At 35.2% G+C, this 26,333-nt stretch overlaps 1 protein-coding gene across 1 annotated transcript in view; it reads right to left on the bottom strand.

The window, feature by feature from the left end:
* UTRN (utrophin) overlaps positions 1 to 26,333 on the bottom strand; it is a gene marked incomplete at its 5' end in the record, with an annotated part of 298,945 nt that overhangs the window by 5,722 nt on the left and 266,890 nt on the right. The window contains 8 exons of the mRNA XM_085310498.1: positions 2,816 to 2,908; positions 4,308 to 4,416; positions 10,926 to 11,169; positions 11,547 to 11,705; positions 20,390 to 20,455; positions 24,086 to 24,151; positions 24,398 to 24,436; positions 25,913 to 26,049. Coding sequence (XP_085166624.1) covers positions 2,816 to 2,908; positions 4,308 to 4,416; positions 10,926 to 11,169; positions 11,547 to 11,705; positions 20,390 to 20,455; positions 24,086 to 24,151; positions 24,398 to 24,436; positions 25,913 to 26,049 — 913 coding nt within the window. The remainder of the gene's footprint in view (positions 1 to 2,815; positions 2,909 to 4,307; positions 4,417 to 10,925; positions 11,170 to 11,546; positions 11,706 to 20,389; positions 20,456 to 24,085; positions 24,152 to 24,397; positions 24,437 to 25,912; positions 26,050 to 26,333) is intronic.

Genomic DNA, 26,333 nt, shown 5'->3' with positions numbered 1-26,333 from the left:
AAGTTAATGTCATTAAAAGACATAAAGCTTTCCCAACAAATTATCTTCGGGCTGCAAGACTGCATTACAGAAGGCCTTCCCTGAGGGGCTGTGCTTCCACTAGGTTTTATTTTTTGGAAATTGCAACTATCATATTTTTGCTGCAAGGCTCCTCAAGTCATTAACTCAAGGCATGGAAATCATATATTAAACATTAGTTGTACTCTAACATTGGAAATYCATAAAAATGACAGACAGCACTCTGTCCTTAGCTCACCCTTTAACCATCTTGTATGTCATATATGCTGAAATACTCAAACAGAACAAGGGGAGTAAGAGAGAGAGAGTTACATTAATGCTAAAAATTTCTGTCTGTCTAAATCTCAAAAAGCTCCAAGATGTGTGCTCTGTTCTGGAACTCACTTGGTCGCAAAGGCAAGAATTCTGCACATTGTTGCACATCTGCCTAGTCCTGAAGAGCAACCTCATAAGCAGGGAGAGGAAAAGAAGCATTATATATTCATAATCGAAGAATCAAGGGACCCCTCAAAAAAAAAAGAAAAAAGAGCAGTGCTAGCCTAATGCTATGAATAATTGCTTCATAAGAAATATTTGGAATAAGTAGAAATATTGATTTCAAGATGAATTATATTTTGAAAGACTATTAAAAAAGCATAAAAAAAGTGAGAAGAGTGGCACTACTATATAGTCAGAATAGGACAAAAACAATCTAAGTAAAGCTCAGACCTTAATAACTGTCTTTAACGAAAGCTGTAGCCAAGGTAGGAGAGAACAGCAGTAATAAGAAAGGCTGTTCTAATAAAACTTACTTTAGATACAAGGAAGGGTAAGGATATAATTATTCTTTAAGGTTAGGAATACAGTGATGCACTTAAAACAGATTGCCTAGGCAGTTTGTGGAATCTGCATCACTGGAAGTCGTACAGAACAAGTCAGACAATTGTCCATCAAGAATGACAGATGTGATGTGGCCATGGGACAAGATGATGGATTAGACAGTCTGTCATGGCCTTTTCAAGTAAAACTCAAAAGGTTTAATGTACTCTTGTTGAGAAAGCCAGATTGATAGCCCAGTCTTTTGAAACAGTTAATATATGAATCTGATATGAATTAAAAAAAAAAACTGCTAACAAATCTCTCAAGTGAGAGAGATTGTCATCTGACAAAAATAGCTAATACCTACAAAGAGATAGATACTAGTTTGGTTTGAATTCTGCAGCAGGATATCAGTGACAAAGGTAAGAGTCACACAAAATTTGGAACTGTGATATTTTTTAATTAGTATAGCATTCCTTTTACATGTTCAGATATGCTTGCCATGGTGCCATGGCTTTCAATTTCAGTCCTCCTCATTTGAGGTATTGTGCCATGGATACTAAATTTTCCATATTTCCTGCTTGGGGAGAGCAGGCCCTGATACAGGAATGCACGGGAGTTAAAGATTATCCCATTTTCTGCAAATTGATCTGGGCCAAATATTCAATAACTAAGATAGGAATTCACAAAAACAAGAAGTGACACTTTGTTTGCATTTTCTACTGATTTATATTTTTACATGTATGTATGTATATGTGTCTATACATATGTAAACGTGTGTGTATATATATGTGTATATGTATTTTATATATGTGTGTGTGTACACCAATGTCCTCTTGATTTGTGTGAGTAGCTCCGCTGGTTACTAGCTTGAAGGAGAGATGATCTAAATCTTTAATTTGAAAAGCAGTGGGCTCTGAACTACTGAACTTGCTCAAAACCTCAAGCGGCAGCTGAAACAAAATTTCTTTTGCTGAATAATTTGTTTTCTCAAAATGTGAAAAGTGCATCTTCGCTAATGTAGCCCTTCACAGCCAAACAATGTATGAACAAAAGACAAAAGGAGTATATTAATAGGGTACACTGAATTTAGGAAACAGAATATAATACAGTTCTATCTGAATGTTTCCTAAAGGACTGGGCATAAACATCACCACCTCACTTGCGCTTTTTTGAAATGGCTATTGTTACTACATTTCATTTTAAAGAACTGTTGAAAATTTAAGAAATTTTATATAAAAGTTTCAGTACTGTTTTGCTAAGGCAAAAAAGCTGAGGTTGAAAATATATATGTATATAAATATTTTTAAAACAGAGATTAAATAAAAAAGTCTCCACTTCGCCCTTCTGCCAAAGACAACAATCTCTACAATTTACTGATGGAACCAAAAAAGAGTTATTCATTTTTTTTTTTAACTGCAGTGACACTCTCGAAGGAACAGGATCACTGGAAAAATACGTCAGCCAATATAAAGCAGGTATATGGAGCTAATTGGTTTTCTTTTTGATCTCTCTTTAGTAGACATTGCATAAGATACTAACTTTCAGTACATTTAAGCGGGGAAACATGTTATGTCTGTGTTAACAGTTATTTCTTCTGGTCAATTAGTTCAATAACTAGTTCAATAATTAGTTCTGGGAGCTAGGATCAGGTTATGGTCCCTCCTGTTGCCTGAGGTTTTTTCGTAAGTTTTAGTAGAGAAGTAGTATTCAAAATTTCTAAATCTACATTCACTTAATTCTGCATAAAATGAAAATTTTGTATGGAACAACAGCCATTTATTAAAGTGAATCACTTCCATTTAATATACAAGAATACTTGTTTATTTCTCTTCACAAATACTGCATATTGAGCAACTTTAAAGAATAATGTTGCTTGTATATCTTAGCAAGAAATCTTAACAGAGTTAAGATTCTTTCCTAGTTAATAGACCGTTTTTCTTCAGAAATCAGCCTCATATTCAATACTATTCTCACAGACAGACTTTGTTACACTTACAGCAGCAAGCTGGAAATGTGCTGTTGATTTGCTCCATAACATCTGTTAGATCTGTGCTGGTATCATGAGGTGGGACTAGCAAGTCATCTGCAACTATGACAACAAAAAGAGCAATGAATTTAATAACAAGAAGAAAAGGACAACAACATCCTGAAAGGCACTCTCATCTAACCTTCCAGTTAAATGCTCCTTTATATTTCAAGTGAAACCACTACCTGAAGCCTTTGCAACTTAATGCGCAGGAACTATCATTGATAATCGCCAGCCTTGGGAGAGGAGGCATAAGTTAAGTTATTGATTTGCAGCTGAATTCATTTCTCCATTATTAAAGCTTAACCACCATACCCAAGATCTAACCGAAGGGAATTGTCCACAAGTATATAAGAATTTACAGTTAAAATAAATAAATGCTTAGCAAGATGAGTGAATTATACTTAATAGTTGCTCAATTAATATTCTGTTCTATTTTYAAATAATTTGCCATATAGCTTCCAAAGTGAATATATTATTCATTTATTTTTGAAAAAAAATCTTTGGACTGTACTGAAATTGCTGCTGCAGATTGAATAGTGTTAAAATTCTCCTTGCCACCACATTTTTTAAATGATGCTTAAAATTAGCCAATGGAATGGTTAGGGAATACAATTGAATCCATTCATGACAGTGTTACTAGTCAATGCATCAAAACAGAATCAGAGAAGTTCCATGTTTTTTCAGATAAATTAAAAACACATGCCAACACTGCATGAAAACCTTTCAGTGTGAAAGGGAACATTTTTCCTGTTTTCCACAGAAATAAGATCATTTTTATCTGTAACACAAAAGCTTGGAAACAAAGGAAGAAATTACACTTAGATAATTTGAGAAAAATCTTAGATAATTGTAAATATCCCCTAATTTCTGCTCATTGTTTCTGCTAATTTCCAATAGCATTAATGAGTTCTGCTAACAGAAATCTAAATTATCTTTCAAGAAAGAAAACTCTTTAAGTGCAGATGCTGTACACAAGTTTTTAAATAATTCCTAAAGACGCAAAGTTTTTGAGRAGTGGGATTATCAAAATACCAGGACAAGAAGAGGATATACAACAATGTTCCAAGCAGCCATCAGAAAACTTCTATTATATGGTTTTGGACATTTTTTCCTGTATGTGACAGACTACTTGGTTGCACACATGCAATGTAGGACAAACAGCTGTTGGCTATTTCATTCTAATGAAATCCGATTTTCTCTTCTATAACAACAGATTAGCCCAAGTAAATTTGGTTGTTGAAAAAGGATGGGACGCAAGACTCTATAGACAGAACTTAATTCAGAGTTGTGTGGATTCTCGTGATAAAGCAGCTGTTTGCAACAGTGGGTAAGTAACAGCTCCAGCTGCAGTAGGTCTTATTCCCAGTAGCATTGGAAAGATCAGTTCCACTTTATTTTTTTTTAATCTCTTCAGAAAGACACAAATAAAACTAGTAAATACTTGCAGTTCAATACTCACCTGTCTGATGAAACTGTGAGCTCGTCTCTTGATCAAGTGGGTAGCCAAGTGCAGAATGCTGGGGCGAAGCACAGGGAGAGGCGCCATTAACTCTGGAGTCTGACTCAGGCTAGGTTAAAGACAAAGGTCTATTATAATAATATGCAAATTTAGATAAATTAGATCTACAGAATTGAAGTGTGGGCTTTTACGTGGTCATCCTGCTCCTTTCATTTTCTTTATGTTATTTCTTGTTTTCTCTCCAAGCCATCGAACATKTGCTCAGTAGTCAATACTAACTACCAGGAAGAAAACCCAACAACTTGTTATGAGACTCCAATAGGTGTCTCATTAAAAACAATATTCAGCTGTCAGTGTGCACCACAGAAGCACAACCTGTTGTTACAGACTATCCAAATGGTTGCTACCCTCCTTTCTGCTGGGGCCCTCTGTCAAGCTACACATAAGGACTACAGCATGACATTACKAGCGAGTTGGGGCATTCAATTAGGCTGCCCTAAGAAGCTTTACAAAGGCAACTGATCAYGCCCTGAAGCAACTGTTCAATCTTGAAGTGTTTTGCAAAATTCCTTCACAATCAAGCCAAGTGCAGACATTAGATTCCAGGAGAACTCTCTTAAATCTAAGCAGCGGGAACTATCCATCACTCTTATGGGGATGGGCACCTGATAGCCTGCAGGACTTCAAGAAATACTATGCAGTATGTAATTTATAGAAAACAATGAGAGGGAGTCTGTGTACTTTGAAAATTGCGTCGTAGGCAAGCCTTGCTTAACTCCTAAATTCACCAATCAATTCAAAAGAGAACCCTGTATTATATTTAGCTGTAAACATGAATGTGTTTGAGAATATATACATATATACACACAGATRTACACACCTATGTGTGTATGTAAATATATACACACACACAAACATGCACACACATGCACATGTTGATACACAAATAAGAAAAGATCATAAGGCTTCTTCACTACAACAACTCAAAAATTTTGGAAGGGATTTTGCTCAGGCATTTTCTCCTCTCTTCTTTTTTGCTAAAAAATTCTTTGAGGAAGAGAGTAGTTAYACAGTCTTTAAGCTCCAAAAGTAACTATTCTGGAAAACCAGAAGGACGTGAAAGAGCATTTAACATCTGAGGCAGTTATGTAATCTTAGATGAAATGGCTGCCCCCATCATTTATCTTTTTGAATGCAAATCACTAAATTACTTCCTAACAGTCTTAAGAGTGGAATATTTAACTAAATCTGATAAAAGCAGACACAGAAGAAATACAAAAATAACATTACTTCTAAGCTTTTTTTTGGAAACTAATAGATTGAATAAGTATCTAGAACAGCTATGAATTAGACTCACTCAGTCCAAAGAGGAAAAATATAAAAAACAGTTGACTTATGCACAATCTTTGCTTTTTTGCAGCTCACCGCCTTAAGTGCAACGTTCAATTTCAACTTGCAGATGAAAAAAACACCCTTCAACAAAACAAAACTGAAAATTGTTGAACAAAGAGAAAAATATTTTTTCATATATAGTGAAGAGGAATAGAAGGAAATGTTCCCTCGAGCACTCAGCAAATCTGTTTTTCTCCTCCAAATACCATCTCTCTTTCAGTATGACAATACCAACTTCCAGCTTTGACTAAGAAGAATAAATCAAGAAATATTGCTCTATATTCAAAAGACAAAGAAAAATGGAAATGCTTTCAAGCCAGCCAAAGATTTTACCGGCTGACACTCATTTGAACAGTGAATACCTATCGTCATTTGCTRTTCAATACCAGGCTTCAATCAAGCTACAGAATCTAGGTATAATGAGTTTGCTGCAGTTAAAGATGCCAAAACTCCTTTGACAAGCCAGATAATTCTGTATACAAGCAATCTCTGCTCAAGAAGTGGTTAGAGTTGTAATGGTACAGAGATGAAGCAAACGCTGCAAGGGTTAAAAGATACTTCAATATAGAACAAAGCAGCAGAGTGGCTGCTTGCCCACCTCACAAATAGAGTGACAGAATATGCATCATACAAAATGCAAASTTGCTCCTAGACTGGATCTGTCACTCTTCAAGTGGTAACTGTGCAAAAATAGCGCAGAGATAAATAAGGGAGGAAGAACAGTGCTGGACTTGATACACAACTGCAGTAGAACACATAGGCTAAATCAAGGATGGTGAGGCACTGCAAAGTCAAGATTAATTAGAAGTCTATGAACTTAAATGAAGAGTTAGTAGCAAAGATTATTTAGTGCTGCTTAGTAAAGCTATTGCAGATGACAGGAAAAAAAAAAGCCAACAGAGCATGAGGACTCAGTGGACAAACTAAGAACAAATAAAACAAACTGTTCTGCACTGGTTGCAGCATATATTCCTACAACAATCAAAATGAAATAGTGCTGCTGGATTTTTAAAATAAAACTACATCCCTTAWGATCAAAGGACTATGTCTTATGAGTTCATGCTTTATTTAAACATACTCATAAATGTTACTGTACACAGTTTCGATGCCTGCTACAAAAAAAAGCCAAATGAAATCAAAATCCTCTTGTTCCAAATACAAAACACAGCTTGGTGAATAAACTGTGGGTTTTGCAGCAGTAAGTGAAGGGTTGCAGTAGTGGAACAAATACTTTCATAATCAAGTAGTGATCAGCGTTAAATGCAAAATAAGTCAGGAAATAACTACATATAGTTACATTATTTAACAGTTTTTCTCTGGGAGAGAACCTGAGGCACAGGTCAGAGACTATCATCCAAGGCTACAAAATGAGCACCAAGAACTTATAGACTTAAAACTCACTAAAAGCCTGCTCTACTTGATCCTTGCTGCGTAATACCCACAATATCTAATCATTCCCCACCATCAATCTTCTTCAAGCATTATGAAGTTCACTCATTCTTATTGAAAACAACCCAGCAAACAACTTTTAGGCAGAAAGCATAGGAAAACAGCCCTAGATTTTACCTTATGTTATTTGTCCCTGAATAAACAAAAGCAGAGGGACAGATCATGCCTCTAGGGTAATAAAAGGGAAGTTCCCACATCCATTTTCTAGAAGGTAGTATATTTCTTTTGAAGAAAAAACAAGAATACAAAGTGACAGAAATGGTCTTCCCCAGAATCCTTGGAAATCGAGAGATTTTTCTGTATTACAACTGTTTTAAAGCATTTTAAAAGAGATGCTTAAAAATTTATTTTAGCACCACAGCATGCCTCCTGCTGGTGTCTTTCCCTAGGGAGAGCTTGAAGGGTTGTGTGCCTTAAAGGGGTAGATAAAACATACCTGTTCTTCACTTGATTCACTTTTGCAGCRAGAAAACATCTCTGAATCACAGAGAATCTCCAAAAAAAGCTAATTCCCATTTGCACACTCATTACAGATGTTTCTGTTTGTTACAAGCTTATTCTCCCAGCCACAAAAGCAACAGAGCTCTTTGCTCTTTTGGTAAAGCTCCTTCGCTTTCAGGAGAGGGAGCTGCAGTCCCTATTTACTCTGTTTTACAGCCTGATATATACATTGATAGACGATATTAGCTTCCATTTACTTCAACCTCAAAACCAATATGAAACCTCTATTCAGTAGTTCAGGCAAACAGAAAAAAATCCAAATAGACATTAAATGCCCTTCACAATAAGTCTTTTTTTTCTATTTTACATGTGCAGTATCTAATGGATCTGTAAAAAGAAAAATGAAAATGAATTATTTTTTTCTCTGTATGATTAACATATTGGTATCAAAGTATGTATTTTCTATCTGAATGATTAATATATTGATATCAAAGCATTCCAGTTCTGTTTCACCTTCCTTTTTGGCACTATAATCAATCAAGTAGACAAAAATGACATTGGTATGACAGCTCCCAATCCTCTGGGCTTGCTGAACTAAAAATAGTATGGTCATCTCAGAATCATGACCTGAAGTAGGCAAATATGGATGTGAGGATGCATACATGTCTCTGATAAATGTGCTCCCTAAAGAATGTCTTGGAAAGCTCACTCATACAGATCAAAGGGTTACTACAGGGCAGCTTCTAATTTCATTAAACTTCTCCCTAAACGTCTGTGGGTAGACAGACTCATTCCATGTCTCTTGGAAAAAAAAGCACCCAATACTTTTAGATTGAGAGACAGGTTATTAACTTAATTAACAAATCAGGAGGCTGAATGGAAAAGGAGAAAAAGCTTACTCTCAATGGAAGTGAAAAGCAAGGAGATGACAAGAGATGCCAGTCATGGCAAAGAAACTGCTACAAGAAGGACGGTTGTGTCCTTTAATATCATTAATTAYTGTTAGAAGAGTTTTACAGTTGCTAAATATTTTGACATTCAGTCTTCCACGTAAATGATCCAATCTCATTCATGAGAAAAGGAATTCCTTATATCCACTGAAAAGATAATGGGGGCAGCCAATTAAAGTAAAGAAAATAAACAATGCTTAGATCCCCAGTTGGCTTCTGATAAAGTCCTACACTTAGAGCAGTAAGAAAGGTACACTCTTTCACAGACTATAAACGGCCTAAATCACAGAAAAAGAAACTTTTAAAAAGTGGTCATTTTTCCAGATGGAAGAATGTTAAGGGGGCAGTAATGGCATTCAGTGCTGTTTCATAAGTGTATTATTATCAACTTAAAGAAGCTCGAAGAAACATATTCTGAAAATTTGAATTATTTACAATTTTTGAATCCATAATGAATCCTGCAGAATAGGAACATAGGCATCATGGCAGATAGCTTGCAAAAAATCTGCTTAGTGACAGTAAAAAAACAAACACACACCCCTCCTCTCCAGCCCTAAATAAAATAATGATGCATTTAGAAAAGTATASTGGAAATCACAGAAATATTATAAAAACAATAATGTAGACCCTCTACAGTACTGGACTTAGTTCCAGCCACTCCTTTAAAGGAGGACAGAGAGAAATAAGAACAGCTTTGGGAAGGGCATTTAGAATAATCAGAAACACAGTGCGACTCCCACAGACATGGGAGATTTTGGAGAGGAAGGAAAAGAGCAAAAGTATAATAAAATCAAGTTTAAACAATCAGAAGTACTAAAAAAGGTTCACTCTGTTGTACCTTACTCTAATAGAAACCAGGAGCTCCAGAATGCCCAGAAAAATCAAAAGGTGAATCTGATCGGGGGGGGGGGAAGAAAAGAAAAAAGAAAAAAATGCTTCCCCCCCCCCCCGCCTTTTAGCACAATATACACATTATACTCTGAAGGCCTTACTAAGGACATTGTGAAATCTTTTTAGAATCCTCATAATTTATGATTAATGAGATTACGCACAGTTACATTAGAATAAAGGAAAGTTTTAAAGGGTGAACATTYTTGTCCTTTAAGAACTAAGCTGAAACTGACTGTGGGTTTGGCAGAATTTCTGCATTTCTATTATCAGGTGTTTCAGCAGACTTTAAGTCTTTCTCTGAAACACCTAGTAGTGGTCAGAGCTATCAAGATACTTACTTCATGAACAACTGAAATGAACAGTTTACCAGTTCTTATCTTCCCTTATAAGTATTTAAGTTACCCAAAGACTGATGAAAGATGCCAGAATGACAGTAACATCAACAAAAATATTCTGCTAGAGGGTAGGGAAGCCACTGGAACAGATGCATTTTAATGCTGTGCTGTCAACACTACCTAGAAAAATGAGGAAGCCAGCCACTGAAAAAAATTCATAATCATTTTGATAAGTCTACCATCAATGCTACCAGAAGCTTAAGCCATTGTGATTTCCATTCTGTGAAGTCTAGTTCTTAGCTTAGTTAAATTCTCTAAGAAACGTGGCCGTTCACCTGGCTCACGGAAGCCAGGAATCATTTGCCTGGACTCTGACTCAATAATCAACAATCAATCAATAATCTGTACTGATTATTTAGGAGAAAACATTTGTACATTCTTCATCATTCATGCTTCCACATAGGATACAGTATAAACAAACATCTCTGACATAAGTTGCTGTTGGTTGTATAAGTTGCTGTTGCTATTTTTATACTCTAGATGTGCATATTCTGCCTTCAACGCTTCCTCCTCCAACAAAGAAATCCCAATGATCTCTAGCAACTGAAAATCACTAGAAGTCTCTTGCCTGCAGCATTTGATTATTTGTAGACCATTTTGCTGTCTACTGGTCTAAATGTATTACTCAAGAGGAACCTTTTTCTTAATGTAATTAATTTCTCCTATGTTTATAAGACAGGTATCTTTGGCATGCCAACAAAGGCTGCAGTGTCCAGGAACCTTGGCAACAACTGGGACATTTTAAAGAATGGCTGGAGAGATGAAGTACAATACAGGGGGTGAGTGGTACCACTATTCAGAAAAAGCCATATACTTTCTTCCTCCTCCTTTTTCATGTGGAAAAAAACGCTTGCTTGTTTTGTGTTATTCACTTTGTAAATTATCATGATCACTACAGCACTTGTAATTATTTTGCTCTAATTTTGACTTTTACAACAGTAAATACATTTATAATAGATGGTAAGAAGAAAGTCTCTTGATCCTGACTGAGTGCAACAGATCAGGCTAATCTGGGAAAAACATCTGCAATAAAATTCCCACGCTTCTGATTCACCATCACACAGAAACAATGTTGGAGAAAGATACCACTATATATTTACCTGCTCAAGTAGCTGCCGTAGCCGGTGAAGTTGAGACTCCAGTTGTTTATTGTGATCTTCCAATATTTGCATCCGTGCTTCCAGGCGACCTTTATGTTGCCTTAGGAGTTTAGCTTCAGCAATGAGCTCAGCATCTTCAGAAGCATGCTGAGGTGAGACAATAGAGTCTGGGGGTGATGCAAGAGGATTGATTGCTCTCCGAAGATGCTGCTCCTTCAGCTGCTCATACTCTATCTGCAGATTCCTGGTATATTAAGAGAAGAGAGTGAGGACAACCAAACAAATCAAAACAAAAACCTCACTTAGTTCAAATGATGTTATTATCTCCAACTACAGGACAAACACAGCTCACATAAAGGTCCAGTCCTGACTCCCAGTTTATGATAAAAAGCATGTACACTAAAGTAGAGGTGAAACTCAAATATTTTGCCACAGTCCCAGCCTTTCACCTAACACAGGAACAGGCTATGAACAGTGCTTTGACTGATTCTTAGCTGAAACTGTGACTCCTGGGTCCATCTCTTGCATGTACTACACACAGGTACCATATGCAGTACATGCAAGATTAAAATGATGAGAGCGAGGTGACAATTCAGACACCAGATACGATGATTACGAGACCTTTGCTCTTCCTCGAGGTCAGCGATGATGCGCTCCAACTCTCCCCGCTCTTCCTTTTCCACTGACTTGAGTATCTGAGCAGGACTCTGTGGCTGACTCACAGGCGACTCTCCTCCCAGAGTCTGACAATACTGCTGGATAAGGGCATGTTCATCTTCTCTAAAATAATAAAACAATATAGTTAAAAGACAGGCAATAATGTGTTATTTACATGAGCTAACAACTTTGCCAAGCTGAGGGKTTTTTTTGTTTGTTTGTTTGTTTGTTTACAACAAAGTACTCAGAGCAGAAAATAAGCCTGCAAGAATCTGGGGTATAACTGTTAGATGTATGTGGCTCAGCAAACAGTATTAAWTTTTTTCTAATTTATTTCTAAAAAATATACTGCAAAAAATAAACATAAAACACATAGCAAAAAGAAAATCGAACCGTTTTATTATAAAAAAAAATGTTCATTTTAATGTATGCATAAAGACCAAAGGCTGCTGATGGYTCCTAAAGAAACAGTGAAAGTAAGAATCTGAGATAATAGAAACCAAAAATGATTGCTTTCAAGTGCCTTAAAAATAAATAAAACCAAATGAACTACTTGGTAAAGTAACCACTACTGGTGGTATCTTTATTTTGACCATAAATATCCCTAAACTTACAGTATTCTTTAGGAGACAATTTTGGTGTGCTCACTCTACCTAATAAAACTAGAGATTAAAAAAAAAAATTACAGAGCTCTCCAAAATGTTATAGGTCAAAGAATCATCAAATATCTAGATAAATCAGTATGAGCTGCACAAAGGGGACTGACAATGCTGCAAAGATCATGACATGGATTTTGAATAAGTCTTATATTTTCACAGCTTTTTTTTTTTTACTGGTTGTGATACACATGCGACACACTGAAACTCTTCAAGGACAGTAGTTATCTTCCTCCTTACAGATTCAGGTATGAAACTAAAAGTGCAAGACTGACCTTCTTTTGACTAGTACAAAAATTCCACTTTGGTTAGGAGACAGAGCAGACCTAAAACTTACAATTATGCTAGAATATTCAAATGATTTTGCTTTCTTATACATGCCTTCCTTCCCCACTTGCTGGCTTTTTTCCATAGCAATKTCAGAGGGATAGAAAGTGAAAGATACCATGCCCCAAGAGTTGTTGCTTGCTTTCGCAGAAAAGGATAAATGAGAAGCAAAAAGACTATACACTATTTTAAAAGAGAAATTGCTGAATCATAGCAAAAAGACTGCTGAAAAAATCACACTTCTCTTCACCAGATGCCTTTTTTTGCTTCACTGTAAAACAGAGGTCATCTACCTTACTATACAGTGAGACATTTTCCATAAAAGCTTTATTCTAAAAATCTTTTACAGTTAAAATACTATCAACAGCAAAAAGAAAAACACACTAACAGTATACATACACGTATTCTGATTCATCTGGGAAAGAAAGAGAGTGAACATCCAACTGTAAGACATTGTTGAGGAGACATTTCATGTGCCAGATAAGCAATGGATATATGAAGATAAAAGAGCAGAAAACTACAAGGAARAAAGGAAGAGATGAGAGGAGGCTTCCTGGGGAGGCAGGCTGAAACCCAACTGACAGAGTGAGGCACAGAGATAAAGAAGCGGACTGTTTAAATCCTGGAGGAGGTCGTCATAAATAAAGACAAAAGGTCTTCGCTAACGGTTTCTGCTTGTGGGGCTTTATCACAGGAAGAGAATCTAAAGTCTAAAAGGATTTTTATGTATCCATGTACTGTCTTGAGGATGAGTGTGATGCAGTTGAGCTACTTTTCAGTTGATTAGTGCACAAGCAGCCCAAGGAAACAGTAGACGAAAAAGAAAGAACTTATTTGTTATTGAAGGTACACACTGTTTACATCAGATGATTCCAATTTTCTTTAGAATATAGTTGAATGTTTAGATATTTACAACAAATAAGAATTTTTCCATCATTTCTTGGAATGCTTATCTTGCAAGATTTTACAGCCACAAAAACTTTTCTGCTAACAAATCATGCAAAAACTTTTGCAAGATGTTGGTAGAACTATTCTCTGTTTTTTTCAGACAAGAGAGACCCTATCTTGCTGAGGCTTTTAAAATAACTTACTGAAAATCTCTCTCTTGTAACAGATTTAATATAATTTAACTTCAAATTTCTCATTTAAGATACCTAGAATGATTTTTTTCTTAAAAACTGATATACAGCTTTTTAGAGTTTAGACTTAGAAAAGCAGTAATAACTATGAAAAAAGACTTTTCTCTACTAAAAAAGAATCTATCCTGTACTAATCTTTTTCCTGCTATGATTGCAATGAAGTAACTATTCATTCTGCTGTTCAACTGATTGTKCTGTGACATAACAAAAATGTAAACCATAGAATGGTAAGTTTGGAACGGAGCTCTGGAGATCATCTAGTCCAACCCTCAGCATAGCCCATACAGGGACTGAACCCGCAACCTTGGCRTTAGCAGSACCACACTCTAACCAATTGAGCTAAACCTGCCCCCAAGCAGTGCTTTTGAACGGGCATAGTAAAAACAGGAAGTTGACAACAGACAAAATATTTATTTTTCAAATAGAAATTTAATAGAGCTTTTCAAGGGTTCTTTTCTATTTACTTTCAGTTCACCAAAAATCTTACATCATAAAATATCTAMATATACAGTCCCATTTGGATGATTTGTAAAAAACAGTTACTTAGAAAAGTGAATCCTGGATAAGGCAAAAATTATCTCTGAGGTGACAATTAACCTATAAATAAATGTATCTAAAAGTAAAACACCTCAAGTGTATTACAGGCCTTGCACATGGATTGGAGATTTTCCCAGAAATAAATTCAAAACCTTGTGATAAAGTCTTCTGTTCTCAAAGTGCATAGCAGTACTGCTGAACTTCAGTAAATGCACATCCTCACTGCATCACTACATCAATACCCATTTGAAGTCAGCACCACTATTACAGACCAAGCCAAAATATCCACAAATCTATGAAATACAGATTCCTGGTCTATTTCTCTTAGAAGGCCACTTCCATCATGCAGCTAAGTGAYTTCGTCCTTTATATTACTGATTAAAACAAATTTCTTACTGAAACTAATTTCTGTGTTAGAMTAACATTGGCTTACTTCTACCTGAAGATAACTATTCACTATCTATCCAAAGCTGTTAGGCGAGTTCCACTTTTCAGCTTGTCTTTTAAGTTTAAAAATCTAGACAAATATGATCAAACAAATATGTAWCAAATAACAACAAAAGTGAAAAAGATCCGAACTATTTATAGCTTGTGATAGTTCCAWTCATTTTTAAAATTCACAGCATTCTGTTCCGTATATGTTCATTTATGACAGAAAGGTTAAAAACAGATGGGAAAAGTTTCCTTCACAGAGTGCTTTCCTTCAATGCATCTTTTGCAACAGACTAATAGTTTGCAGAAAAATTGTATGAAAATCTGAAAAGGAAAGTTCATTACTAAGTTCCTCTGCCTGTAATTGCAAGTTAAGAAATTTAAAGGAAAACATGTTCCTTTATTTCTTACCTATCTTGGCTGTAGTCAGTACTACTTATGAGAAGAAACACTGATCTACCCATGCAAAGCATTAAATTTAATGAATTTTTCATTCCATGTGAGCATACAATTCGAATAACATCGGTGTTGTATAAGCATTCAAGCCCCATCAAAAACATAATGGATAGCAGACAGAGCTGGCTCAAACAGAAACAGAGCAATGTTTTTTGCTTACCTACAAAAATCAGTCCCTTAACTGTTTTTTTTTCTCAGCCACTCAAATAAGCTCAGAGAAACTCATGATCGCTTGCTCTGTTACTTTTTTTTGTCTAGCTAAAACTAGAGCAAAGGCTAATACAGTTAATGGAGTTTGGATCAGGTCCTGACATTAAAAATGAAAACTGGGTACTTCTCTATCCTTTAAGCATCTTCATGAAACAAAACACCACTTATGACTAAGTTTTGACTGAAGTGTTGTAAACAGATATTAGGGCTTCAAACYGTATGGTATATAGCAGGGCCTCTAAAGTCTTGCAAAACTTGCAGAATTGCCTCACTGCAACTGAAATAGTCTTCTAGGCAGTGAAGTGCTGCAGTTTAAYGTCACATTACGTTGAGTACAGAAATAGTATGAAAGCAGACTACAGAGAGAGAATGCAGTTTTATCAGCCAGCTTTCAAAACACTTTAAATATTTATTCACACAATACACTGCAACTATATACACGGGCTTCATTTGTGCAAAGGTGTTACGTTGTTGGGAAAGGTTCACACAATCAAGTAGTTTAGTCTGGTTATTTTAATTAGGCACCAAGAAGTGCTATCTATATTTTAAGATGATGAATTAGTTTATAAACTGCTATGTAGGTCACCTGAAATAGATTTTTTTTAATATGGCTCTGTAAAGCTGGATTTATTATATTTGATTTTATTAAAGCTGAAATCTGTCAAGATTTTGTATTAGTTGTAACTTCATTTCTTCCTCACTTAAAGAAAGTGTTTATACAACAACTGCTTACACACTTTTCACTGTTCTGTGGCCAGTTAGTAGCACCCAAATGGGTAAACAAATTGCTCAAGAAGGATTCTTGATATTTTATATTTTAAATTCCTCCCAGTTATTCAACCCTGAGCAAATTTAATTTCCCTCTTCTCTCACTGATTCATTGTCTCAGAGTCCGTAGATGACTATTTGTAAATACCGACTGCCCATTTTTTTAGGCATCACACTCTGTAATTCATAGCATTCTGTAACATGAGAGAGGAAACACCTGATAAAGGGAGAAACCTGTCAAAGAAAAAGTCAATTTTTAGCATGTGTTCCACCCCCAGTCTGTCTTGCCAGATTACTGGTTCAAATCCAGAACCTTGAATCTGCACCGATAGGCCTCATGACTGCGATTAAGTCAGATCTAACAGCAGCACAGAAGTCCCAGTGCAGGGCTTCATGATGACACAAGGGAATGACACACATTCTTTGACATGCAAACACTTTCATTTTGAGAATCCAGGATTTTCTCCTCTCCAGAACTGGCAGGAGATGACAATCAGCAATCAAAATAGAAGCACAAGATCAAAATGAATTCCTTGTCCTTTCTCAGTGGTTATTCTCCTGAAGACCCTGCACTTTGAGAAAAAGCTAGAACTACACAGATAAAGTCCTTCAATAGCAGGAATTGCAGTTACCTTTTAGCATTTGYGCTATCATCATGCTAGAAAGCTGTAAAAATGACATCCAAAGAAAGTCAGACTTGAAAGAAGAATATCTCAAAGGAAAACGAATCAACCAATGGAATATGGCATTTGAAATATCCTATTCTCTTTGTGGATATATATTTTCAACACGCCTATTCAAAAACATGCATTAAGCACTGGGGGGAAGGAGTAAGAGCCGGAAGAAATTAACACACATCTTTCYTAGCATAAAGCCTGAGCTGTAAAAAGACAAATTCAGTTTTCTTGATAGTCACTCGTCATCCTAGTGTATCATTTTACAGGATTAAGAAAACAGATTGCTAGATTAGATTTTAGGCAGTAAGATAGATGAGTTTGAGAACTACATTTCCCCCACCATTTTCATTTTTTCCTATGGCTCTAGTAGTAAGCATCATGTGTTTCAGTCCAAAGAAAGTATATCTTAACCTGACGATGCTATGAGAAATACTACAATGAGGTTCAAAAAAGTATTCAAAAATGCTYCCATTCTGTTTAATTTACCTGTTCTTCTCCTGACTTTATTATCATCTGTAATTAATTTCTCATTGTGACAAGATGCCTTTTTACCAGTTAAATTATGTCAAAATGATCAGTTGCTATATACTGAGACTCCAGCTGCACTTATGACACACTGCATGGCAGTGCCAGTTGCAAGTACAGCTGGCCTTCACCGCTCCTTCTTACCCCTGGCACCTCAGCACAYGGCCTTCCTAACAAGCAGAATTTCTGATATGTTCAAACTCTGCCTTCAACTGAATATGAAGTGGCATCACCAGTGCTGTGGACATCAAGACCACTAGTAATACAGGGGTTAATTAGAAAACAGCTATTAAATATTTGCATGTATGTAGAAATCACAAATACTATGCACAATGCAATTAACTTCAGCATGGGCTAGACAGGATAGCTTGTATATTACAGGAATAAGAGAGTTAGGTTCCTGTCTGATTTTCTTAACAATGCTTTTTGCTTTTCATTCTACTACCCCATGATTTGTCAAATTGTGAGCCATGGTTAGGAATGCTATTTATCATTCTCTGTTGCAAAGTCTTCAATTTTCCTTTACATTCATTTTCACTTCTGAAATACAGTATAGCAAAGATAAGATGAAGGAAAAATATTTTCCTTCAAAGTCTTTATATTAGAAATCACAATCATGAGAATAYTGGAATGTTTGCTTGGGATTCTGGACAAACTACAGTAAACTATGATTTCTTRTTATCCACAAGTATTTTTTCAGTTGAGGAAAAATGGACTTTAACTGAATTCACATTCTTTCAGGAAGTTTAGAAGAACTGAATTAGAGGAAGTCGTAATGAAGTTCAGTAAAACAGGTTAAGTAAAAAACAGGACAAATTTCTTTGAAGAATGTTTTTTTAATCAAATTGCAAATTCTAGAACATTTATGCAAAAACTTGTGATGCTTAACTGAAGGCAAAAATTTTCTTGTCATTCATAGAAGGCTTCTTATGCAAGCCCTTTGGAGCATGAAGTGTATTAACAAGTTCATTAATAACAAGGTTAAGCTGAGAAGGCAAAAGTAGTAATTCTTCAGTATCAAGTGCAACTTTGCCTCTACTATASTTTGCAGTAAACTGGAGAACTCTTGAGGACTGATAAAAATAAGATCTCAGAACAGAATTTTGATTATGAGAAGTAGAGAATTTGATTTCCAAATCAGTAGTCATTTCCTGAAGGTTCAAAAGAATTCTGTAAGAAAATGAGATTTTGCTAAGGTGTGTTTTTAACAGATACACTTGAGCTGAACAAATTTCAAACTGCCCCTTCTGATTCAGTCTACACAGAATGATTACAATAGACATTTTTAAGTCAAATTGTATTTAAACATTAAAAACGCTGGTGAACTATAATCCTAGATACCCAGTGTTCCAGCTGTAAGAGATTTATGATCCAACCTGGGATCTAGATTTCATAGATCAGTACTTCCCTGCAGTGGTTCAAGTCCAAACTTTAAGTCACAGTTCTTCAGACTTTTGTGGGTACTTTAGTATTCACCTTTAGTGAAAGAACAGTATTATCTGCAAGTAAAAAAAAAAAAAAAAAAAAAAGGTGCCACATGGCAAAAAAGCCAACTTTCCTGCCCTCCTAGACCTCTGAATCACTGCATGTTTTGTTAATGTAACAGTCCCCATTTGACAACAGGACTGAGTCCCAAAGTTTCTCCAATATAACAGTACACAAATCCACCAAGTTTATTCTTTTTCTTAAAAGAGAGGTTATTTTTATAGGTGAGAATAAAAATTGTGTTAAAATGAACAGATAAATTATCAGTAAAAAATAAATGGATACGACTCCTTTTACTGTTGGAATGGATGGCTGCTCAGTCTTTGTACACAAGTAGAATCATTAACTGCRAAATAAACAACTTGATCAAGTGTATGAGCAGTTAACTGCTTTCAAATTTTCAGCTTTGCCTGCCAAATGGCAGCATGTTTGCATTTTTTTGAAGTGAAATCAAAAGAGAATAGTTTGGCTGCACTATTAAGGTTATACTTGAAAAACAGCTTTAGCAGTTATGTAAAAAGAGTTAATCGAGCAGGAAAGAGGAAACAAATTTAAAAGTGATCATGAGTGCTTCTTTGAAAGATAATATTTATATCTCAAGCAGCTGGTAAAATTCATTTGGAAAAACCATTTCACGATTAGATTTTAAAAACATATAYGAAGGCATTACTAAGAACAATAGCCTATTCTAACTAACCAGAGCTGAACAATAACAAATTCTGTTTCCTCTGTAATAGGATGACTTAGAATAGAGTAACTTAAAAGAGGCATTGTCCTACTACACTGATTTAATTAACTGAACTGATAATACAATGAGGTTAAAATATTTATGTATTTTAATATATAAAAAAAAATATTCAATTCATTAGTAATTTAAAGGGGTTTATGTTTTACCAGATTCATCTATACATTTTAAAGAAGTCTTTTATAATAAAAACTGTCACTTAATTCCACAACAAAAAATGGCCTTGATAAARTTAATATAGGAGTAGGTTTATATCTCCAAGTACAAACAGATGGATCAGAAGCCGATAAATTGAAATCTAAGTAAGAAAAAGCAACAGCATAGTTTTGGATCTGCATAACACTTCTAATATAGATTTTTTTTCTTTTTTTTCTTTTCTTTTTTTTTTTTTTTTTTTTTTTTTTTTAAAAATTTTTTTTTTGTTTATTTTTTTTTTTTTTTTTTTATTGAGAAAACTGTCATGGAGGTTAACACAAGCTACTGGCATACTCCATTGTCAACTTCCACACTTTATAGTATGGTAAGAGCAGAAAAGCAATACAAATTAAGAGTCTGTAAAGCTGTAACTTTTTTCGAGTCACATGAAATATACTCATTTCTTGAAGCAGAAGGCTGACAAATGTAGAGTTCCCTTACATCACCAAGTAACTTATTCAACAAATAAATGTCACCAATGTATTTAATCAGTGCTTGCAAGAATGAAATTTATGCAGGCATGCTTGTAGTCATATTTATTAGCTATTTTCAGTAGGATTAAATTCTGTGTTACAGTTTATAAAGATTATATCATGCAGCTGTAACCAAATATATCCATCTTTCCTATCAGCCTTCATTAGTATAAGTTACTTACACACTTCCTGTGGTGGAGCTACTGTCTGTGAGGAAGGAGCCATTGGTCCTTTCCATCTGTGCCAGCCTGAAAGACAGGGAAGAAAACATGACTTTCAGATACCTTGCTGCACAATTTAAATATGGCACTGTGAAGATTAATGCTACCTAGAAATCACTCAGATATGGCCATCTTGCCTCATATGACTAGAAGAAGACTTCTAGACTTTGTAACAAGAACCTATATTCCAGAGGACTTAGGAGAAACTTGTGGTACGATTAACTAATTCTACTTGCCAAGCAACATGAACAAGTGTATTTTCTGTATCTAGTATAGTTGTCATTAGCACCACCACAACTCTCATGGTAAAATTAAAGAGATGTTTTCACAGACGGTTTTCTTGTTTGAATTTTATAAAGCTGGACTAACAAAAGAGGATAAATACTTTTTAAATATAGCACATGCAACATCTGAAATTATGCTTGGCAAATGACATCACACTGTGGACAGACATGTCCTGGAAAATCACCCAAAAAAACAGTGTAACTATAGTCATTTCCTAAAATTCCCATTTTTTAAGGAATTAATCTAAGAGGATTGGATTATTACACTATATTCATATGACCACACATTTCTTTAAAATCACAGCAGGAATTTTGTTTTATGTCTATTCAGTTTTTTAGGAAAGATAAACCTCATCTATACATAAGATGAATACATAAAAAACTAGGAACAGTGTTGTCCATATTTTAGACTACTCAAAATAGAGACCATGTATTTCCTTTACTTACTACCTTACTAATAAGGTATCTTAACTTCACACATTTTTGTGCAAATGCACTAKGTATTATTAAAGACACCTTCAAACTTCTTTTGAAAGTGGTGTACAAGTCCCTAAAGAAATGAGAACTTTCTGGTGCATTCTTTTTTTTGGAGAGCAGGCTTTCCCATCCGTACATTTGATAGCACTCCTCCAACTTAAGGGAGGACAACAGAGATAACACAGGATGCGATTGTCCTAATCACCTCATGCCACCATGGCTACTGGGTGCAATGCAGTGTGCTGTTGCTTCCCCTGTTTTTGGAGGAGAAGCTTCTAAATGATAAGAMGACATTCAGATCACCTCTGTTGCAGATGATCTCAAGCAGATCTAGTTAATATTGAATGATGATTATGATTTACAATTTATTATGATTTATGATTTATAATTAATGGTGATTATCATAATGCTAGTCATGTTTTTAATGTTTCTTAGCTCAGCATGTTTAAGTCCCTGACAAAAAAACAATTAATTTGTAGAATTAATCTGCACAGCCTCTTTGTTGTAAAGGGAAGCAGTACAATAGCCAGTATTTTTTAGACAGGAGGCTGAGGCACAGAAATTTGGATAATTTGCCCCAGATCTCTTAGTGRGCAAGTAGTACTCTGTCTTGCAAACATGTGCTCTGTCACCATCAACATCTTTTTAGGCTCCATCACATAATGAAGGTTTGCTTGGAATAGCATGWGGAGCCAGGAGATAGCTCTGATGCAGGAGAGAGGGAAACAGGGCAGGGACTGTGAAGTTACAGAGAGTCTTCAAAGTGAGAGAAAAACTGAAAGCTTAGGAAGGGAACTAGAAGCAATTCAGAAGTGACACAGAAAAACAGAATAAGAAGATGGTAATTGATTGCATTTGGGAGTTATACACAAGAAGGATTTTTGMTAAAAATCGCAAAAGATTTCTAGCTTAGCTAATACAAAAATAGAGTCGAATGTTCATCATTTAGTTACAATAAAGGTATTAATCTCTAATATACTATTTTTGCTGAGAGGTGTTTTTTGACACTTGTTGATCTCATCTAAAAGGAAGATAAATTCATTTAAACATGAGGTTCTCCACCAGCTATATGCAACTATTTACATTATGAATATTATTCAAAAACATTTTAAAACACTGAAATTCTTCACTAAGAGGCTAACAAATCTGTTTTCCATCAGGATATTCCTTGAAAGAAGCTTAGCTGAAAAGATCAGGACAATGAAAAATATTCACTAATTTGTATGTGAAAAATACATGATTAACAGATCCAACTGGAAAGCACAGAATAAAAAACAAGATGAAAGATACTGGAGAGTTTTCATCTTTTAAACTGTATTACCAGAGGTAAAAAAAAATCGATTAATTTTAGATAGCTTACTTATACAGTAACTAGTATTTTAAATGGGTGCTTTTTGCTCTCCAAYCAACTTCTGCACATAGTAGGCAGGTATACATTTGGTTTTGTATTCTGAAAGAAACCTGTCTGAGGAAGGCATAGTCCACCTTCAGCAAGTCTGATTGTGAACAGAATTGGTAAGAGCTAAAGGTGAAGGGAAGGAAAGCAAGTACTACACTCAGGATCTCTTATTAATCCTTAAAGAGAGTCCAGAGCTTGAACTTTATCTTGACACAGTAAACCATGGCACTGGAGTGCTCACAGGCTAAAATAAATAGGAAATAAAAGGAGAGGGGGAGACAAAAAGAATTCTGATAGCTTTCTAATGAAGTCTAATTTCTTGCTTTTGTCTAGTTTATAATYCAGCTCATGAGTTTTAATTGATTACAACATGGCCTAAGCTTTATATTCGGAAATTGTATCAATGGCATCAGATTTAAATGAATGGCATGTTCCAAACAATTGAGAAGCAGTATAAGCTTGCTTTCAACCAAATACTATGTTACTAACAAAGGATGAAAACATTCATTGTGGAATAAAACAAGGAAGTTGAAGCTGACAATACGCAGCCCTTCAGCATTAGGTTATGCCCATGTTTTTCCTTGCTGCAAAGATTGTGTGTGTTGGGTAAGCTGGGTATTTAACAAAYGGTTTTGGAACTTGATTTATGGTATCGATAAATTAAAATTCAGCAGCAAACAGTTAACATTAATAAATGTAAGTTGTGAAGCTTTATTTACAATCTTAACTTCTTAGCTTTTAAAGTTGTGGAGATCAGATGCAACAGTAGTATCAGCCAAAGCCAAAGCCCCCCCCAAAAAAAAAGAAAAAAAGAAAAAAAGAAAAAGTCACTCCCCATGGTAATATGGATCAGTTTCTTTGTTAAAAGTAGTTACTCATAAAGAAGTTACTTATTCTCCAGAGGGCACCGGTTACTGATTAACTGTCACCAGTTCTGAATGGACAGAAAAGAGTTCAACAAAACACTGAGGCATTGAGATGGTCTTACTACTACAGGCATTTTATGCTAAAAAAGAAGGTTTGGGGTGACCCCATAAAAGCTAGAACATAAAACATTTGTAGTCACTATATCCTCTGCTACAAGTCAATGACAATGAATAGCCTCAACCTATTAGAAAAGGAAATGAAAACCTGGGTCTAAATTCCTGCTTTTAAAGTAGAAAAATTCTATATCCAACAAGTTGAGCATATTTCCAAAAATTAAAAATGAGGAAGCCAAAGGAAAATGGTACTTTTTAGAAATAACACGTGGTAATTCTACAACAGTTTCCATTTGGYAGGACAGATGACATATTTAATAATTTTATTACATTTAATATGCCGTACTCAGAAGCTGCTGATTTACAAACATTTGACTTGTTTCAGGATAAAAAGTTGGGGTTTTTTTTTTGTTTTTTTTTTTTTAAATAAATAATGTTCAGCCAGTGGAGTATATTAAAATCAGCAGAAATATATCACAACATATGTAGCATGAGAAGCAATCTGYGCATTTCTTACCTTGTAGCATACTGCTCTATCCTGGAGTGTGTGTCATCATGAAATAGTTGTGGAGACTGGGAAGGACTAGTTAAAACAGAACAAAAAAAAATTGAACGTGTCTAAAGAATTCAAAAAATATTAAAGTTAGTTAACAAATAAGCTGYACTGATGACAAATTAAAATCACAAACTTGCCGAGAGGGGTTGTTCCTTTGGGCTTTTTCATGAACTATAAACCTGTAGCTCATACATATCAGATTAGCAGCTATTCAGCTTAAAGAAAACAAKTAGCATACTGAGCTTTCCAGACAGAGGGGTTCTGCATACTCACTCATATTGCTCTGGCCACATACTGATGAGAGTGATAGGACTGCAAGGAAGAAAAAAAAAAGAAAGAAAGAAAGAAACAAACAAACAATGAAACAAAATCTTTAGTGCCATTTAAGCAAGAGAAAGCTGGAAAAAAACACATTATTTTAAGCAGCAACCCACCCAGATCATTTGGACTAGCAACTGACACAGAAAGAGGCAGCAACAGATACTGCAGCCTACAATAGAGATATAGGAGACTGACTTACATGCTTTATTTTGTTAAATAAAAATCAAACCATTTTTTTTTTTAAAAGGAGTACTATTGATTGAACTCTTATTTTTAAACCATGATCAGTTTGCTTAAATTCCACTCAGGTGGGTTTTTTGTTTGATTTAAGGAAAGTATGCCTTTTTTTTTTTTTTTTTGTCACCTGTAGAGAAGAGAACCGATACCAATAATTTTCTCAGCATGATGCTGTCAGTTTATCTGTATATTTCCCACATGACTGGACCAAGAGAGTTTTAAACCAACGTTTACAGTTTTGACATTCCAGTTCTGGCACCACTGACAACTTCTCATCACATCAAAGTAGCTTTAATTTCCTCTTTTTTTGACATGTATTTTTTGTTTTTTAAATACCGATCAATTTAAGACTGCTTTGGTGAGTAACATTTTAAATTTTGAATGTGTGCTCCAATCAAAACCCTTGCTTAGAACTCACGTCAAAATTTAGGTTCCTTCATCCTGCATCTTAAGCCAAGAACGAGCAGGGCTTGTTAACTGAAATTAAACGTACAATCTTCTAGTCATGAAAGCAGAGCATACACAATGGCATAGGTCTACTGTATATGAAGTTTTACATTTGATGTTGTTGCTAAATTTAAGTGGCACTGTGTTTAGACTATACAGTAGCAACACAGACTCCAAGATGTCAAGGAGAGTCAATCAGCTGAACTACTTCTAGTGCCCTGTCAACATATCTTAATTTTATTCTTTTAAGAGTGTCCTTTGCTGACAACTGGCAAGAAATTAAATAGATAAATAAATAAAGCAAAGTATTTCTGCCAGCACCATAAGTAATACTGCGGAGAYGCTCACAGGGCTCTCTTATCAGGTAACCTAGATTTCTGAAGTTTGTAGGAATCTAATTATCTTGGAAATCTCCAACTCCAATGCATCTGAATTTGGTCAGTGGATTCCAAAGTCATTAAGGAAAAGGACTTCGGGACAACCAAATAAGCAACGCAGTTCCAAAAACCTGGTCTCTCCAAGGTTAAAAAACTATTCTTTGTAAWACAGCTGTTAATCCTATTTTCAACATTATTACCTCCTAATATCCATGGCTTATCAAAATCAAAGCATAAAGAATGCTACTTTTTGGAAAACAAGCAAGATATTCAAATATTCATGGAAAATAATCCAGTACAAGAATTCTAAAACCGCTTTTGTTTATTTTGGAGGGTTTTACTTCTTTTTGTTTCTAATGAAATAGGCCAGTGACCCCAGCAAGGATTATATTATAATCAAGCTTACGTCTCCAGGTTGTCACCCTCCAGAACTGTTTGCACAGGTAAGTAGCCAAGTCGTGGATGTTTTGCAAAATACTTCTTTGACCGGAACTTATTCTTCAGCACCTTGGTGAAGTCCCGCACATCTTCCCCAGATGTTGTCTTAAAAAGTTAAAAGGAATTATATTGAACATTGCTAACCGCACTGAGATAACAGTGCTGCTACTATCCTGGAAGAGGCTACAAAGAAAAACGTCAAAATGTTACGGATTTTACAAYTGTTTTTCTAGTGTACTGAAATATGATAAAGCAATAATAGCAATACATCTACAAATTCTCTTCTACTTTAAAAATGTCAAGGCTTCAAATTTCTAGCAATAATGCACTAGCTTCCACTAATTTATGAAGTAATTGGTAAAAACTGAAACAGGCTCAAGTCTTATGGT

Source organism: Rhea americana, unplaced genomic scaffold (assembly GCF_003343005.1).
Source record: "Rhea americana isolate MKP2758 unplaced genomic scaffold, rheAme1 scaffold_108, whole genome shotgun sequence".
In the NCBI taxonomy this organism is placed as follows: Eukaryota; Metazoa; Chordata; class Aves; order Rheiformes; family Rheidae; genus Rhea; species Rhea americana.
This window is presented reverse-complemented; position numbering and strand designations above follow the sequence as displayed.